The sequence below is a fragment of the Lutra lutra genome, chromosome 4 (assembly GCF_902655055.1).
Source record: "Lutra lutra chromosome 4, mLutLut1.2, whole genome shotgun sequence".
In the NCBI taxonomy this organism is placed as follows: domain Eukaryota; kingdom Metazoa; phylum Chordata; class Mammalia; order Carnivora; family Mustelidae; genus Lutra; species Lutra lutra.
In genome coordinates, this window is record NC_062281.1 from 197,582,405 (window position 1) to 197,598,628 (window position 16,224).

Genomic DNA, 16,224 nt, shown 5'->3' on the forward strand with positions numbered 1-16,224 from the left:
CTGGGGATGGTCCTCAGAAAGACCAGCCATGATTAGAAGCTTGGAATTTTCAGCCCCAGCCCCCTCTTCCAGACCGGGGAGAGGTGGAAATGGAGGTAAGGATCCCCCCTGCGTAGGTGAGGGAGCCTCCCTGAAGTCCCAGCTAGCTCGGAGCGCTCCTGGGTTGGGGACCCTGTGGAGGTGCAGAGACGGTGGGTAAGGAAGCTCTGTGCCAGGGCGCCTGGGTGGCTCAGTGGGTTAAGCCTCTGCCTTCAGCTCAGGTCACGATCCCAGGATCCTGGGATCGAGCCCCGCATCAGGGTCCCTGCTCAGCAGGGAACCTGCTTCCACCTCTCTCTCTCTGCCTGCCTCCCTGCCTACTTGTGATCTCTGTCTGTCAAATAAATAAATAAAATCTTAAAATAAAAAAAAAGGAAGCTCTGTGCCCTTCCCACACGCCTCGCCCTCTCCCTCTCCTCTCTCCAGCTGCTCATCTGTACCCTTTGTACCTCCTTTTGGGGTAAACTGGCAGACCTAAGGGCTTCCCCGCCCTCTGTGAGCCACTCCAGGAAGTTCGTTGCATCCCAGGGTGAGAGGTCGCGAGACCTCTGGTTTGTAGCCAAGTTGGACAGAGTTTCGGGCAGCCCAGGACCTGCTTGTGATGGGCACCCTGTGCGGCTGAGCTCTCACCTGTGTCCCCGGGTAGATGGTGTCAGACTCGAGCGAAACCGTGGGACCCACAGCTGGGGTCACAGATGCAGAAGTGAAGCATTTGGTGTGGGGAGTACAGGACACTTACAGAACAAAATAAGAAAACAAGCCTTTCTTTTCCCACAGACATAGGAGGGAACTTAGGACGCAATTCCACTTGTGTAAGTTCACTTACAGAGCGGGCCAGGCCGGCTCGCGCAAGGTGACCAGGTGGCAGACCCCAGCAGGCGGGTCCTTTCCGGGGGCGGTCTGCAGCCGCCACACGCCACACTCCCCGTCTGGGCCCTTCCTGTGTGTGTGACATGCGGACCCGTTTACCAGGACTCAGAGCACCCCAGCCTCTCTCACCCTGGTGAAGCTGCTCCCTCCATCATCACCCTCACAGCCTCGGCCCTTGCTGTCTCCCACCCACTGGGGCACCCAAAGACTGTTTGGTCCAAGGCCCTCTTCTCAGAGGGCCTCCAGCCCCTCCAGGGCACCCCTTCTCCCCACAGTACTTCCTTCTTGCTGGATGTTACGGTCAGAAACGATTGGACTGACCCAGTTGTTCAGATGTTTACTGTCTGGCTCCCCTCTTCATGTCCCCTCGCCTGGACGCCACAAGTGTGGGTGTCACAGAGAATGCGTGGGGATGGGGATGCGGGTTGGCCTGGAGAACGGCCAAGAGGAGCGGCTTTGGGACCCAACTCTGCCACTTGCCAGCTGTGTGGTTGTGCGCAAGTCACTCACCCTCTCTGTGCCCCCCCAAGCTCAGCTGTGAAAAAAGAGTCCTCCTCGTGCCCCCTCCCAGGACGGACAGGTTTTAGGAAAAGTGCTCATGAGGGCCTGGAACAGGAGGGGTCCTTCTGGAGACCCGTCTCTGAGGCCCTGTCACGCCTGCCGGCCTACTCTTGGTGACTGGCTCAGCTGGGGGCTGGGGGCTCCAGGCCCCCTTTCTTGGAGGGTCAGACTCCACCTCCTTCTTGGGACCATCTATAGCAGCCGAGATCAGGAGAGTTGCTGGGGAGAGTAACCCACCTTCCACCCTGAACCCTCCCAACACTCTGTGGAGGCCCCAGGCCCGTACTCCTTGGGGTTCCTGCCGCCAAGAGCCCTCAATGATCCCACTTGTCCCTTTAGCCCACTGGCAGGCTTAGCAGTGCTGTGGGGGAAGGGGCCAGGGAGCCTCTTGAGGCCAGAGGGGAAAGGTGCAGACCTTGCTCCCCTACTCCACCCCCAGTCAGCAGCAGCCCCCCAACACAGGACCTCTAGGAACATTCTGGAGTGCTGAGTCCCCACTTACCACTCTGCAACGCTCTCTAATCCACACAGGTGACAGGGCAAAGCCCTGAGGCCCAGAAGGGCCTCGGCTGGTGGGGGGATGGGAGATGGAGCTGCTGGCACAGGGCCCGAGAATTTACAGCGGGCGGGGCCACTTGAAGAGGAAAGGTCATCCTGGGCCAAGAGATGACGTGCAGAGTGGCCTTCAGCTTGGGCAAAGGAGGCCCGTGCAGGACTGGTTGCCGGGCAGCATTCTCTGGCCAGTGTCTGACCCTACCAGGAAGGCGTCCCTCACAGAGCTGGAGGCTCCTCAAATGCCATCTATTTGTGTCCTGGACCCTGACAGTGGACAGGAGACATGTGACCACAGGGATGGAGTATTTTTGGCAGTGGGGGTGGGGCCCGCGTGGTGAGCCCAGCACCATGCTGCTCTGGGACAGGCAGCTTGGACGCCCAGCTCCGCTGCCCAGTCTGGCCACGGGGTCCCAGGTATGACACTACTAGTCCCTCGTTCCCACCCTAAGAAGTCCTAAAGTCAGAGAGAGGGACTTCCCCAGGACCAGTGAGGAGGGCAGATTTCAGGGGTCAGGAAGGCACAGTGCTCTGGTCGCAAGGTGACTGCATGTCAGCACTGGTCTGGCCAGAGTGACCTCCCGGCTCCCTGGGGGTGGTGATAGCGGACCGAAGGCCAAAGAGCACTTCCCATTGGAGGCTGAGACACAGGGGGCTCTCAAGCAGTTAGGGTCACTTCTGTTCACTGAGATGAGGCAGAAGGAGGGAGCTCTGCCAGCTGGGCAAGCCTGGGTGAGGGGCAGAGACCTGGAGGACCGCCCTTGTGGTCCACTGGGAGTTAGGAAGATCATTTCTGTTCTGTGACCTCCTGCCTAGGCAGGGGGCAGAGCCAGGCACTCCCTGATGACCCCTGAGTGGGCTCTAGCCAGCACTAGTGTGACCTTGATAATCTCAGTGGAAGCCCAGAAGCCTGTTCCAGCCAAGGCTGGTGGAAGGTCATTGCCAAAGGCTGGTCACCTGCTAGGCACTGCGGCCCCTCCTCCATGGCCAGCTGCCACCTGAGGCGTGCTGGGACTGACCCGGGCCGATCCTCGCCCAGGTGAGCTGACTCCCAGTGAGTGATCCTTGAGATGGGCTCTGCTGTGTCCAGTCGGCCATGGTACCTGCAGGTCTGGAGGGGGACTGGAGAGGGTAGAGCTGACCCAGTGGAGCAGAAAACGCTCCCAGATGTGAAGAAAGCCACTTCTGGGGACAAAAATTCAAACGTGAGGAATGCTATTAGTGCGCTTGGCTAATCTGAGCCGTGTTTGATTCTGGGAACGTAGCACTGGCGCGTCACAAGGTTATCATTTGGGTTGGCTGGGAAATCGGGAGAGTGGGAGTTACAGGTTTTCTAACTTGGAGAAGGGGCCGTTTCTGACAGCCGCTCAGCTCCCTCAGGCTTCTCCTTTGGTTTTCTTTCAGGAAGCAGATGGGGTGCTGGCCCCCGAGCCAAGGAGGGGGGTGCGCCGCAGCGAGCGTCCGGCGGCCGGTGCCTGGGACCTGGGCCCGCGAGGACCCCGCCCGGCCTCCAGCTCTGCCACCCGGCGCCTCTGCTGACCTGAAATGGAAAACTTCCAGTACAGCATCCAGCTGAGTGACCAGGACTGGGCTGAGTTTTCGGCCACGACGGAAGAGTGTGGTCTCCTGCAGGCCGGCCTGGCCTCAGGGGATGAGCTCTTGTCCAGTGACATTGACCAAGGGGACAGCAGTGGCAGCAGCCCTCCAGGGCCTCCACCCCTTCTCGAGGGGCGGCCGGCTTCTGGGGGGAGGGGCTGGCCCGGCTTCAAGGAGGAGGACGAGGCAGCTCCCCGGCCGCTGGTCAGCAGGTCTTGGCATGAGCCTGTCTTGGCCCCGGGGCCCAATCAGCAGACGCCCAGCACGTCCTCACGGTCAGAAGCTCTGCTGTCCCTCAGATCTGATGCCACCCCCCAAAGCCAGAGCTTGTCACTTCGAGGGCCGGTGTCTTCCCGAGGCAAGATGCAGAGGCTTCTGCAGGGGCCTGCCCCTCAGGGCCCTGCCCCCAGTCCCCCTGGTGAGCCTTCCCAGAACTCTGAGCCTCCTGGCTGCACCCCGGCTCCCCAGAGGCCCCCTGGCAGCCCCGGAGCCCCGGCACGCAGCCCTAGCCGAAAGAAGAGGCGTGCCGCTGGGGCCAAGTGGGGCGGGTGCCTGAGCACCCCCGGCCCGGCTCCCCCCCAGCAGGGTTCCCCGCTGCCTCCTGAGGTCAGGCCCAAGGAGCACCTTGGCCTGGCTGTGTCGGGGGGGCAGGGTCTCCTGGCTGGGGCAGCGGAGCAGACCGCAGGAACTGGGCAGGGACAATGGGGTCTGGAGTCTGCAGGAACCCCTGCACAGCTGACCCAGCAAGGAGCAGATCCGGATCTGCCGACACCTGTCCCTGTGACTGCGGAAGGTGCAGACCTCCTGAGAATGGCCCCGGGAGCTGAGCTACACACCACGTCCACACCTGCCCGGGCCGCTCGTCCAGATATTTCAATGGCTGAGTCAGATGTGCCTCTGTCTACACCTGGCTCCAAGCTTCAGCCTGACATGCCTCTGTCTACACTTGCCTCCAAGTCTAGACTGGACATGGACCTGCCTGTGCTGGACCCAGTGGTCAAGCAGGAGGTGGATTCGTCCACACCTGCTCCGCCGCCTCACCTTGTGTCCAAGGCCCAGCCTGACGTGGGCGTGTCAGCAGCTGTTCCCGCTTCCCGGTCCGGGCCTGACGTGGTGAAGGTGGAGGTTGGCCTAGTGGCCACGCCGCATTTGAGCCCTCTTGGGTCTCCAGGAGGACACCGGGAGAAGCCCAGAGAGGAGCCCTCAGCAGGTGCCCCTGGACATCACTCAGGGGAGCCCCCACCAGGCCGGGTCCAAACCCCCAGGAAGAAGAAAGTGCGCTTTTCCATGGCTGTGCCCAGCCCTGAGGGGCCAAGCTCAGGAGAGACCTCAGGACCCCCGTCGCCAGCCACAGCCCGGCCCTCATCCCCCAGGACAGCCACGGGGGGCCGAGGGGGGCCTGGAGGCTGGGACGCCATGGCAGTTGGGCCCCGGTCTCCGCAGCCTCGGATCCTCAAACACCTGCCTCCCCCTTCCCCCTCCGCTTCGGTGGGGCCCAGGCCCGGGAGCAGCTTTGCAGTGACCCTCCCAGAGGCCTACGAATTCTTCTTCTGTGACACTATCGAAGAGGAGGATGAAGGTGCTGAGGAGGCGGCAGAAGCCGACCAGGCCCTGTGTGAAGCACGGTGGCCAGACGTGTGTGAATTCTTCTTCCAGGACCACGGAGCCCAGAGGCCGGGGCACGGGGGGAGCCACCCTGTGGCCCAGCCCCCACGAGCTGAGGCTGTACGGGCCGCTCCACCTGGAGACCCTGTGCCCATCTCCATCCCCGAGGCCTACGAACACTTCCTTGGGGAGGACTCCCCAGGAGGCACGCCTGAGCTGGCCGCCCTGCTCCAGGTGCAGGCCACGGAGCCCCCCAGCTTGGCGCCCTGGGGCGTGGGGCCTGGCACCCCACCAGAGCCCGGCCCAACCACAGCAGAGCAGCTCAGTCTGGCAGTCAGACAAGCAGGTGTGTGTCGTGTGGGCCCCATGGGCTGTCCAGGCCTGGGAACATACTGTCCAGGGAGTCCAGCCAGGAGGGCCACTGGGGAGGGGCAGGCTAGGACCCCGAGTCATGAGCCAGCAGGGGGTGCTTGGGGATGATCTGGGAAGGTCGGACTAGCTCCTGGCCATCGCAGGACGTCGTCCGGGTGGGGCAGACTAGGCCAGACACGGCAGCTGCTCGGGGATCTGTGTCTGCACGGACCATCACTCTGTATCTGGGCCCCGACGACGGCAATGCCCCCAGCCTCTAGCACGGCGGATGCTGGGATGGCACAGACCTTGCCGCCTGGTTAGGCTGTCAGTAGACTTCATGTCACACTCCCCTCGGAAGATGCGTCACAAACCAGGAAGTGGCTCCCCAGAGGCAACCCGCTCAGGCCAGCTTGACTCAACTATGCCACACGCCGCTCTGTGTCTTGGGACGGAGGTGTCTGAGGGGGGCAGCCCGAACACAGAGCGTGCTTCTCTCTCCTAGGGGGGCTCCGAGATCCTCTCACCTCTTTGACCCTCAGCCAGAACGACATGTGCCTGGTGTTTGTGGCCTTTGCCACCTGGGCTGTGAGAACATCAGACCTGCACACCCCAGATGCCTGGAAAACAGGTTTGGGGGCCCTCGGGGAGGAGCGGGCTGGTGCCCGGGAGGACCAGTGCCATCCAGTCTCACCTGCTGGGCCGGCGGGGTGAGGGGTGCGTGGCGAAGCCTAGGTTCCTCCCGTGACCTTGCTCCTCTCACAGCCGACCCACCCCTCGCCCCCCTGGCCTCCTCTTGCCCTTTGAGGACCAGGCCATGCGGGTAGCAGGTGGTGACCAGGCCGGAACGGAGCCAGCACTTAGGAGGCTGTGTCTCCCTCACAGTCTTGCTGGCCAACATCGGCACCGTCTCTGCCATCCACTACTCCCGCCGGCAGGTGAGGAAGGGACGCCGCAGCCCCAGCCCCAGCCGCAGCCGCAGCCCCAGCTCTTAGAACCCAGGCTTGGTCCAGGAAGACACAGGACAGAGAAATGGCCACGGGCACTGAGGACAAGGTGCTGCCCTCAGGTCTTGCCCTTTGACCCCTGTGTTCTACGGCATCTAGGAAGGAGCCAGTGTTCTTGGTCCTGCTCCCTTGGATTCCACCGGGGTTCTAACCACTGGCTAAGGCCAAGGCTACGCTTCACACCTGGGAGGAGGGAGATTCCGGAAGGCTGGGTGGGTAGGTGCTGAGCAAGCAGCTGGTTAGTAAGGTGACCAGATAAGCTCATAAAAACATAGGGTGCCAGTGAAACTTGAATTTCAGACACGCAGTATTTGATGCTTTGCACTGTTATGTGTGGTTTATCTGAAATCCAATTTAACTGGGTGTCCTGTATTTTACTGGGTTATCTAGTCAGCAGGGAGAGGCAGGGTAAGGCATTGGGAACTTGAAGGTGTTGGAGCAGCAGCCCCAGCTGGAAACCTGGGAAGGGGCAAGAGTGAGGAGACTAGATGGCCTTTGGGTTGGAGGGGGGTGTCCCAGGGACACTCTGCCCTGTTGACAAGTAGGGTGAGGAAGGGAAAGCCTCTGAGGCCTCTGTGACCCCTAAGCCCCAGGCTGCCTTGGCTCCTGCCGGAGACAGCGAGCAGGTCCCTGCAGGGGCGGGTTGGACGGTGGCTCCAGCAGCCTCTGCAGGGTGGGGGTCTGTAGGGCAGAAGCTGGAGCCCCTCCTCTGGGGAACCTTGGATGAGGTGCAGAGGCACGATACGGTGGCGTCGGATAAAGGGATCAGACATTTGGGATTGTCCTAAGGCTTTGAGGCATCGGAGATGGGGCAGGAAGGTGGGTGGGAGGCTGGTGGTGGCAGAGCCGTGGAGCCCACAGGGCTGGGTGCACAGGGTCCCCAGGATGGGGGACTCCTGACTGCTGAGCGGAAGACGCATGGACACACAGCACAAATAAAACCTTCTCTTTCTTTCTTATTTAGTCTCTTGTCAGTTTCTCTTGACCTGCCCCAGCCACTGACACTCGCCCAGAACGCCCTCTACCTCTGCTTGTCGTGTCTCGGACTTTGCTGACCTCCTACCGTCACGCCCTCTGACCTCACGTGCGCTGACCCTCACTAACCTGACGTTCTCAGCCCTCTGACCTTCCCACCTGCTGCTCCTCCCACTGGCAGGTAAAGCCTGCGCCCAGTGGCCTTCCTCATTGCTTCCCGGGAGGAAGGGCTGCTGCTGGGTCCCCTGCGAGGCCTGCTCTGATCTGTGGTCCAGCCACGTCGCCAGGCTGTCTTCAGGACGAGGCCCCCCTCCTGGCCCCTCCAGAGCCCAGGGAAGTTTGGGAGCTCTCTTCAGCCTGCTGGGATCAGACACGGACTCAGCACTGGGTGGGGTTCAGGGGTCGGATGCCAGTCAGCCTGTGGCCCTACAAAGAATGCCCCAGGCTGTGCCGTAGTCCCCAAGGCAGAGCCCACGCTGGCAGGTGGTCCTGAGAACCAGCCACCCAGAAGCCATCAGATCCACTGGATGAGCCCCCCCGCAGCCTCAGCTCCTCCTCGGGGCCACCGCTTGTGGGAGGGAGAGGAAGTGTTGTCCCGGATGTTGTCATAGCTCTTGGGGGGATGACCACCTGCTGGGGAGGACAGAGATGCCAGTGCCTTTAGGAAGCCACACCCAGAGCTCCCCTCAGAGAGAGACAAGGGCCCTCACTCACCTGAGGGAGGTGGCAGGGGGTCGGGCGAGACTTCCTGCACAGGGGAGACCTGGGGATCACAACCACAAGTCTGAGAGCTGAGCCCTGGGGGAGGGGGCTTGGAGAGCAGCCCACCCATCTGCCAGATCTGAGCCCTCCCTTTTCTGTTAGGTGGCGTAGCTTCCCTTCCTGCCACCACCCCCTACCCCTGCCGCTTCCTGTCTTTGGTCTCAGCTTGCCCCATCTTCCTGCTTCCATTTCTCCTGCTCCCCCAGGGCCCCAGACCCCCACACTGTTTCTACCCCTCCACAGGACCCCTTACCTGGCAGGGGTGAGTGCTGCTGCTCACATGCTGAGGGGACTCTGGAGGGAGTGGCCCCTGGCCCTTGATGGAGCCTCGGTGCCGCTGAGAGGCTCTGGGCTGCAGGGCTCCCTTCTTGGAGAGCAAGTGGGGACCGGAGAGTCCAGAGCTGGGGCCCGAGACAGGCACAGACACAGGGACCGAGGGGAGCGGGCTCGAGGACTCAGGTCCAAGTGAGCTCTGTGCTGCGCTGAGGAACTGCCAGGGAAGGGGCGGGGACCTGAGGCCCTGGACCAGGACCTCCGTGGAGGGATCCCGGCCCTCTGAGCCCCTTGGCCCCTTGGCCACTCGACATGGCCTAAGCAGACCTCAGGCTGTGGATACATCTAGCCTTTCTGTCATCCACAGGGAACTGACCTCATCCAGGCCCTGGACATCTGTGATCTTGTGATAGGAGGTAGCAGGTGGTGTGTAGGGATCGGCATAGAGTGGGGAGTGTGGGGTCTTCAGAGAGTGGTCTGGGGCCTCAGGATTGTCCTCTAGGCTCTGCCTGCTCAGCTGCAGGCAAGAAGATACAGGTTTCTTGGAGCTGGAGGTGGCCTGAGCCCTCCCTTCTCTGTGCAAGGCCTCTAGGTGGCTCCAGGACCATCTAGGCCTAAGAGATGGAGGCCAGGGAGGTGGAGGGTGGGAGGGAGAACTGGGTCAGTGTGCTGGGCCCACCTTGGTCAGGTCCAAGTACAGCGAGGTGGCCAGGCTGGGCTCCTCGCTCCGGGCCTCACTCCTGGGTGACCGACTGCTGCTGCTCCGTCTCAGCTCGGCCCTCTGCCGGCGGGTGCTGGTGCGGCCAGGGTCGGCCTGGTCCTGCAGAGACCAAAGACCTTCCAGAAGGTTCCCAAGGGCCCTCACCCACTCAGTCCTCTGAGGCTGCACAAAGTTCCCTCCAGGTCCTGCCTGGGGTGGAGTGCCATGGGGACCCATGTTCTCCCACACAAACTGTCCTCACGGCCTCCTGTGCTTGTCTTCTGCTTATCCCTCCTCACCTCCTGATACTCACAGGCACAGGCTGGGCAGGGCAGCCTGTGGTGGACGGCACTGACGACTCAGGGAGAGAGTGGCTGGTGTGGGTGGAGGGGGGCGCAGGGCACCCTGAGTCCCAGCTGGTTCGTCCGTCTGAGGAGAGGGAGCCTCGGCCGCCACCCATGACCTGGCCAGCAGGAGGCAGGGAGTGGGGAGGTGAGACAGAGAGCAGGACCCCTCTCCCTAACCACCCACGCCCTAGACCTACGCTTCAGCCCAGAACGTGAGACGTGGGGGCAGCATCTCCTCCTGTGGACCCCTCACCTGTGTGGACCCCCACAGCCCTGGGAGGCCAGCCGGCGGGGGGCCTCCAGCCCGGGGCGAGACGGTCTGCAGACAGAGCAGCCAGTGGCTGTAGTCCTCATAGCTGGCACACAGCACACGAATGGTGTTGATGAGCGGGCCTGACACACAGACTCCGTGAGGGGTGCTGGCCAGCAGAGAGCCAGGCCCCTGCAAGGCCCCGGCGAGGAGCTGGGGCACCCAGCAGGCTCCTGCCCTCCCTCCTGGGCCAGGCCTCTGCCCACCTTCAATCAGGAAAGAACGGATCCGCTTCTCCTTCTCCTCCAGGTTGATGTGGATGGTACTGAGGGGCAGCTCCCCCTGGGGGGCAGTGACGGAAGATGGGGCCGGGGCCTGGGGGGTGAACTCTGGGCCTCTGCCTGGGCCCATACTTCTGTCTCACCCTGCAGAGCTGGCCTGGGCCCTCAGATGGTTAGGCAGAGGGCAGGACAGGGCTGAGCCGCATCCCTGAGGGAGGTCTGCACTCCCTGACTGGCGTGAGGGATCTCTGTGCCCCTGGACTCTGGGTGGGGCTTCACTGGCCAGTGGCAGGCACAGACAGATGCCTCTGGGGACTGGTTCCCTGGGTCACCTACTAAGACTGGGGGTAGGTTGGGGGGGATCATGGGGAAGACCCCTGCATTTTCCTCAGTGACTAAGGGCCATGATACCCCCAGAGCGGAAGCTAACTGTGGTGCATACAACAGACGCACCCCAGCCCCAGAGCACCGTCCTATACACGCATGCACACGCGTGCCCCCAGACCCTAGGAAAGTGGCCACTCAGAGGTACAGGCCCCTCAGGCACACTGGGGCCTGGTACAAGAGAGTCTCCCTCGAGTGGTTCGGCCCCAGGCGATGGTCCTGCTGCTGGTGGCCAACATTCCAGGCTGATAAGGGGTGCTTGGGAAGGGACGCCTCCTTGGCCACACCACCGCCGAGACCAGACTGACCAGGGCAGCAGGGCGGGTGGGTGGGGCCAGCACACTCTGTCCCAACAGGCCCCGAAATACAGGTTCCTCCTGAGCTGCTGCCCTCTCCCACCCCCACACATAGGGTGTCTCCCGGGGCGCGTCCTCATTCGGGACCCCACCTTAAAGCAAAGCCCATCTGCTTCTTCGGAGAAGATAGCCAGGGATGTCGGGTACAGGACCAGGAGCCGGTCCCATTGCTCCTGTGAGGAGGTCAGAGGGCGGAGTGGGGGCAGGACCTGTATGTGCGAGGCCCTGGCCCCACTTGCCTCCTGAACCCCTCCCTCATCTCCTCCCCCCACCCTCTCTCCTCACCCCTCCCCATCTGTGCACCCTCCCCCATCTCTTCTCACCCACCCTGTGCCTTCATGTCCTCAGCCCTGTGTCCCTATGATCTCACCCCACTCCCATCTCCTCACCCCTCCATCTCCTCTCACCCCTCGGCCCCCACCTCCTCCCACCCCTGAGCACCGCCCCCCACCACATACCTGTGAGGGCAGATGCTGCAGCTTGACCCTCGAGGCGCAGACGGCACTGCCCACCGTCCGATGTCCAGATGCTGCCCGGAGCCGGATCAGCCTGCGCTGCAGAGTCCAGGGCAGCTCATCCTCGGAGGGGCCCTGGTGAAGGGGGGTCAGGAGCAGCAGAGGGCATGGGCACAGAGGGGAGAGGAAAGCGGCCTGAGGGGTCCCCAGCACTGACCTGCAGGGGCGCTGAGTGGCAGAGCTGTGGCCCTCGCACGAGGGCTATCTGCTTTTCCAGGTGGTACAGCCAGTGACCCAGCTCAGCCTGGCTGGGGCACAGCACATGAAGAGGAGCAGGCAGCGGGCCTGGGGGTAGAGGTGGGGCGTGGGCTGGGCCAGCAGCCCATAGGAAAGGCCTGATCCAAGGGTTCCCTGGGCACCACAGGGCCTGGGACAGGAGAAGCCTGTGGCACCATCCCGGACCACTGGCCTCCAACAGGCTCTGGAGGTCCCCTGCCCACTGTTCTGCACCCCAGCTTGGCAAACGCTTATGTGCCCACTGGAGGAAAAGCCAGGATCCCCCCATGGGCTCAGGGTCCCTCCAGGTTCGGAAGCTCAGCCAGAGCTCAGGATCACTGAGCAGCCCCAGCGAGAGGCCCCTCCTGGGGGCCAGATCCACTCATGCCCCCCACACACCTGTGATCTGGAAGGCGTGCTCTCTGGACCCCTCAAGCGGGCAGACGCTCAGTTCCATCAGCGGTAACAGCCCCTGCCAGAGCACATGGAGGGACGGGAGGGCTCGGGGACCCCTAGTGGACATGGATACCCACCTCTCAAGAGGCTGCTCTCTCCCTCTACCCCTGGCCTCCCCGCTTTGCCTATTTCCCCTCACCTGGAAGGTGAGTCCTTTGGAACCATGGGCCTGGAAGTAGAGGTAGGAGGGGAACAGCTCCAGATAGCAGTCGCTGATGTCCTAGGGGAGAGCAGGGCTGCTGGTCTGAGGGCCTGGGAGACAGGCCCCAGGTACCCGAGCACCCCCCACTCGGCCCGGCCTGGCCCCACCTGGCTGTGTTGGAATCGTAGCTGGACCTTGGCGTAGTACACAACCTTGCCCAGATCCCTCACGGGCACCCTCCGCCGCCCCTTCTTGAACACACTCAGGAACGGCTGCTCTAGGTTTTCTGGCTGGATCTCCAGGCCCCGGAGGTCCTGTGGGGAGCAGAGCTCAGGGGAGGGGGCCTGACCTGGGGCCAGCTGCCCCACCCATGCCCACGCCCGTGGGTACACGATACCAAGGCGAGGAACACACACACACCACCACTCATAGGTACAGAAGCCCGACGCACGCTCACGGCCTCTTAGTATGGAACTAGGGGCAACAAACATGCGTGACATCACGTGGTCTGGTGGAGAGACCGTGAGGCCTGAGCTCCATGGATATTCGACCCCGATTTCTGGTATTTCCTAACCTGTGCACCTTCGTCTTGATTATGTGGCCTCCCCAGACTGGCCATGTCTGAGGAAGCCGATGTGCAAACCCCCTCTGGGCCTCCAGGGTCAGCTCCAAGTGTTTACTACCTGGCTCCGGGGAGGGGATCTGCGTAAACACTCCCACCACGGCCACTGCAAGCTAGCAGCATGTCAGTTAACAGGCAGCTGGGAAGAGAGGCGCCCCACCAGCCCTTGCGCGTGTGTGCTGACCGCGACCGCGCACCGCAGCGGGACTGTGACTTCAGCCACAGAGAAAGCCGAGGTCCCGGCACTGGCCCACGGGGTCCTCTTTGATCTGCCTCCTCCCTTTGTCCTCTTCTCCTACATCAGGCACAGGCTGACACCAATACTTGCTGTTCCCCCACCCATTAGGACTTGGCTCAGATGTACCCTTCTCCGTGAGGTCCCGTCTGGTAACCTCACACTGTAGCCTTCCCCGTCCCCTCTGCACACCTTTCTTCCTCTACTCTTCTCAACACCAGCCGCATCTGGGCTTACCATGTCTTTCACCTGTCTTATCTTCTGGTTCTGTCATGTGGGTGGGAACACCAAGAGAAGAGGGTCTTTGTCTGTTTTGCCCACTGCTGTATCCCTAGAAGTAGGCCACGCCCGAGATGTGCTGGGGGTTCCCCGCTTGTCTGCTGAGGGGAGGGAGTGTTGGGGCACAAACACTTGGCCAGTTCTGCCACACAGAGAACCCTCTCTAACTGGGGGCTCCATTATCCTATTGGAAGTCAGATAGGGATGGGCAATGACCGGACACCCTGGCTAGAAGGGTTGAGGTCTAGGGGCTCAGGGGTGAGTTGGGGAGGGGCCATGCTCTATTTGGGAGCTGGCAGAGGCTGCCCTGAGGGCTTTTGAGCCCTGGCCAAGCTAAGCTGCCCCTTGGCCAAGCCCAGGAATGTGAGGCCTCCTTCCCTCTGGGTGGGGCCTCCCGTATCCACACCCAGTGTGGGGAACAACGCAGGGATGGGACCCATGAAAAATAGGCCACGAACAGGAAGGACCATGCAGCCTTCCCTGTGGCCCAGGCTCAGCCTTAGGGGCTAGGGAGGAGTCAGCTCAGAGCCTTGGCTGGGTGCAGAAGCCCCTACGGGGGAGGGCCTAAGAGGTGGCTCCTCCCCCAGCCCCAGCTCCCAGGTTCAACAGGCCTGCTCCCCTCTCCTGCTACTATGCTCTGGCAAGAGAGGACCACCAGGGCCACCACATCTCACGTGATTCCACCAGGCACATATGACGTGTCCTGGGCTTGGACAGAGTTGAGGTGTGCGATGCAGTCACGTGGAGGAGCTCTATCGCGGCCCAGCCAGACCCTGGACAGAAGCGCCTGTCCACCTCTCTGAGGCAGCATGGTTTCTCAAGCCCGCACTTGCCTGCATGGGGCCCTGGGACCTCAGAGGGCAGGAAAGGGGACAAGCCTGGGCTTCCTAGCTTGATGGGGACAAGCTGGAAAGGTAGGCTCTGGAAGCACGCACCAGTTGCTGGAGCTCTGACCCAGAGTGACAAACGTTCCTCCTTCCCTGGCCTGGGGTTAGATTTTGGGTATCATTTCCCTCGCATTCTGGGGCTTTTGCACATAGCAGAACCTCCTACCATACCCGATGCTATCCAGGTTACGGTAAAGGGCTGGGTGTCTCTCCCCTCTCAGCTAACCCTTAGCTCCCCAGGGGCTGGGCAGTGTGAGAGGGGCCAGTACGCAGCTCAGAGGTAGCCTAGCATGTGGGAGCCGTGTCCTTGCTGTGTGGCCTTGGTAGGGGGTATCACGGTGGGCTGCTATGGAATGAGGCAGGGGTGGGTGCCGAGACACCCCCTGGGAGAAACTGAAGCCTGAAGCAGGTGAGACGCTGGCTCAGTGGGCACCTGGAGCCCCTCACTCTTGCGGAGTGACGGCAGCCGCGCCAACGCAACCCCATGCCACACAGCAACAGACATGCCGGTCCACCTCCAATGTGCCCGGACGTGCTGTCTGGCACCCAAGTTGTGGGGGGCAGTGGGTGGACACCCCAGGTAAGGCTCTGGGTGGAAAGCCTGGTCACGGCGCCCCCTCCAGTGGAGCAGAGACTCCGGAGGCCCCGCCTGCGGCCCGCCCCACTGACTCAGTGTCTCGGTTTCGCTCTCTGCTCAGGCTTTCCGCCAGGTGAGCTCCCCAGGGCGGGGCGGTGTCTCCTTCCTCACTTGACTCTGGATCTGACTCCCCCCAGGCTGACAGGGAAGACCCTGGGCCCCGGGACGCTAGGACAGGTACACGCAGTCCCACAGAGACCACCACCACGGCACCCTGTGAGCTGGGACACGCCCACCCGCCTGCTCACCGGCCCAGGGATGTAGTAGAAGATCTTGTCAGCGGTGGCGTCCGGGTCGGGACCTGCCTCGGTGCCAAACAGGCCGGCCAGCTTCCTTGCGCCATCCTCTCTGGGGACAAGGGAAGGGGGGCTCACAGCCTGGTCCCCGGGGCAGCCTGAGGGACCCCCCTGTGATCTGGGGACCAAGGCTGTGCTCCACACCCCTCACCTATTTCCCTTCAGCGAGGGCTTTCTGGAGAATGAGGCCCGGAGCCTCCTAGGGGCCTGAGGGACGCAGTGGTTGTTCCCCATGGGCGGCGGTGGTGGCGGAACGGAGTGGAGCAGGTCGACCGGGTCCCTCGTACAGAGCCTCCTGTCCCGCCTCCCAGGCGGAGCTCTGGGAAGTCTTGCCCCTTGCCTAAGGGCCGGATGAGGGTGGAGCCTCTCTGGGAGGGACCCTGACCTAGGCCCAAGGCTTTCAGTTCTCTGACCTGGGTCCTCCACACGGGCAGGCCAGGCTGGAGTTGGGGGGTTGGTGGGGAGGAGTCTTCTCCCCTGTTCCAGCCGGGAGCACCCATCTCAGCCTCCAGTCTGTATGCGAGGAGCTTCGGAAGCCTGGTTTGTGAGTACTCGGTCTGCCCACACTCAGGCTAGGGTTGCCCGGGGTTGGGGCTCTGTGAGCCCAGGGCTCCCTCTCCCCAGTACCACCCCTCCCCATGGAGAGCACACATCCCGTTTCCACTTAAAGGCCGCATTCTGAGTCACCACTGACTGTAAGGGGGTGTGTGATTGTTCTCAGCTGCTGAAATAGGAGTTTGTGACTTTGGGCAAGGGGAAGCCATGACCCTCCCCCAACCTCTCCCACTCCAGCCCAAACCTCACCCCAGGCCCAAGTTCCAAGAAGGGGGCCACAAACCTCCTGGGTGCACCCAGGGCCATCACGGTGCGGTGAGGTAGGGTTAGTACCGTGCATGCCTCTCCCCAGAGCCTGGGATGAGATGGGACCATGAGGGTCTCTCAGGGCCAGGCTGACCGGGAACCACACTCCTAGTTGGGTGCCCATGCACGATACCACATCCCTGATCCACCTGGGTGTGATGATGTTGCC

General features: G+C 62.5%; 2 protein-coding genes across 10 annotated transcripts; one reads left to right on the top strand and one right to left on the bottom strand.

Annotated features, from left to right (window-relative positions):
* The first annotated feature begins 2,321 nt into the window (after nucleotides 1-2,321).
* PERM1 (PPARGC1 and ESRR induced regulator, muscle 1) lies at nucleotides 2,322-7,540 on the top strand. 5 transcript variants are annotated; one of them, XM_047724459.1, is made up of 5 exons: nucleotides 2,354-2,439; nucleotides 2,839-3,061; nucleotides 3,427-5,569; nucleotides 6,080-6,205; nucleotides 6,460-7,540. In XM_047724459.1, the coding sequence occupies exons 3-5, from the start codon at nucleotides 3,568-3,570 to the stop codon at nucleotides 6,567-6,569; spliced, it is 2,238 nt and encodes a 745-aa protein (XP_047580415.1). In that variant the 5' UTR covers nucleotides 2,354-2,439; nucleotides 2,839-3,061; nucleotides 3,427-3,567; the 3' UTR covers nucleotides 6,570-7,540. The 5 variants fall into 5 exon arrangements, with proteins under 5 accessions (XP_047580412.1, XP_047580415.1, XP_047580413.1 ...); XM_047724456.1 differs by lacking the exon at nucleotides 2,839-3,061 and having other exon boundaries at nucleotides 2,322-2,439; XM_047724457.1 differs by lacking the exon at nucleotides 2,354-2,439 and having other exon boundaries at nucleotides 2,479-3,061.
* A 102-nt stretch (nucleotides 7,541-7,642) lies between these two features.
* On the bottom strand, nucleotides 7,643-16,200 carry PLEKHN1 (pleckstrin homology domain containing N1). 5 transcript variants are annotated; one of them, XM_047724463.1, is made up of 17 exons: nucleotides 15,346-16,200; nucleotides 15,147-15,246; nucleotides 13,258-13,362; nucleotides 12,406-12,552; nucleotides 12,236-12,316; nucleotides 12,040-12,112; nucleotides 11,582-11,709; nucleotides 11,368-11,499; nucleotides 11,002-11,082; nucleotides 10,155-10,230; nucleotides 9,892-10,031; nucleotides 9,605-9,754; nucleotides 9,271-9,411; nucleotides 8,968-9,108; nucleotides 8,599-8,808; nucleotides 8,271-8,319; nucleotides 7,643-8,186 (listed from the first exon to the last, which is right to left on the bottom strand). In XM_047724463.1, exons 1-17 carry the CDS (start codon nucleotides 15,426-15,428, stop codon nucleotides 8,071-8,073), a joined length of 1,953 nt encoding a protein of 650 aa, XP_047580419.1. In that variant the 5' UTR covers nucleotides 15,429-16,200; the 3' UTR covers nucleotides 7,643-8,070. The 5 variants fall into 5 exon arrangements, with proteins under 5 accessions (XP_047580419.1, XP_047580418.1, XP_047580417.1 ...); XM_047724462.1 differs by having other exon boundaries at nucleotides 7,643-8,189; XM_047724461.1 differs by having other exon boundaries at nucleotides 8,572-8,808.
* Nucleotides 16,201-16,224: the final 24 nt, after the last annotated feature.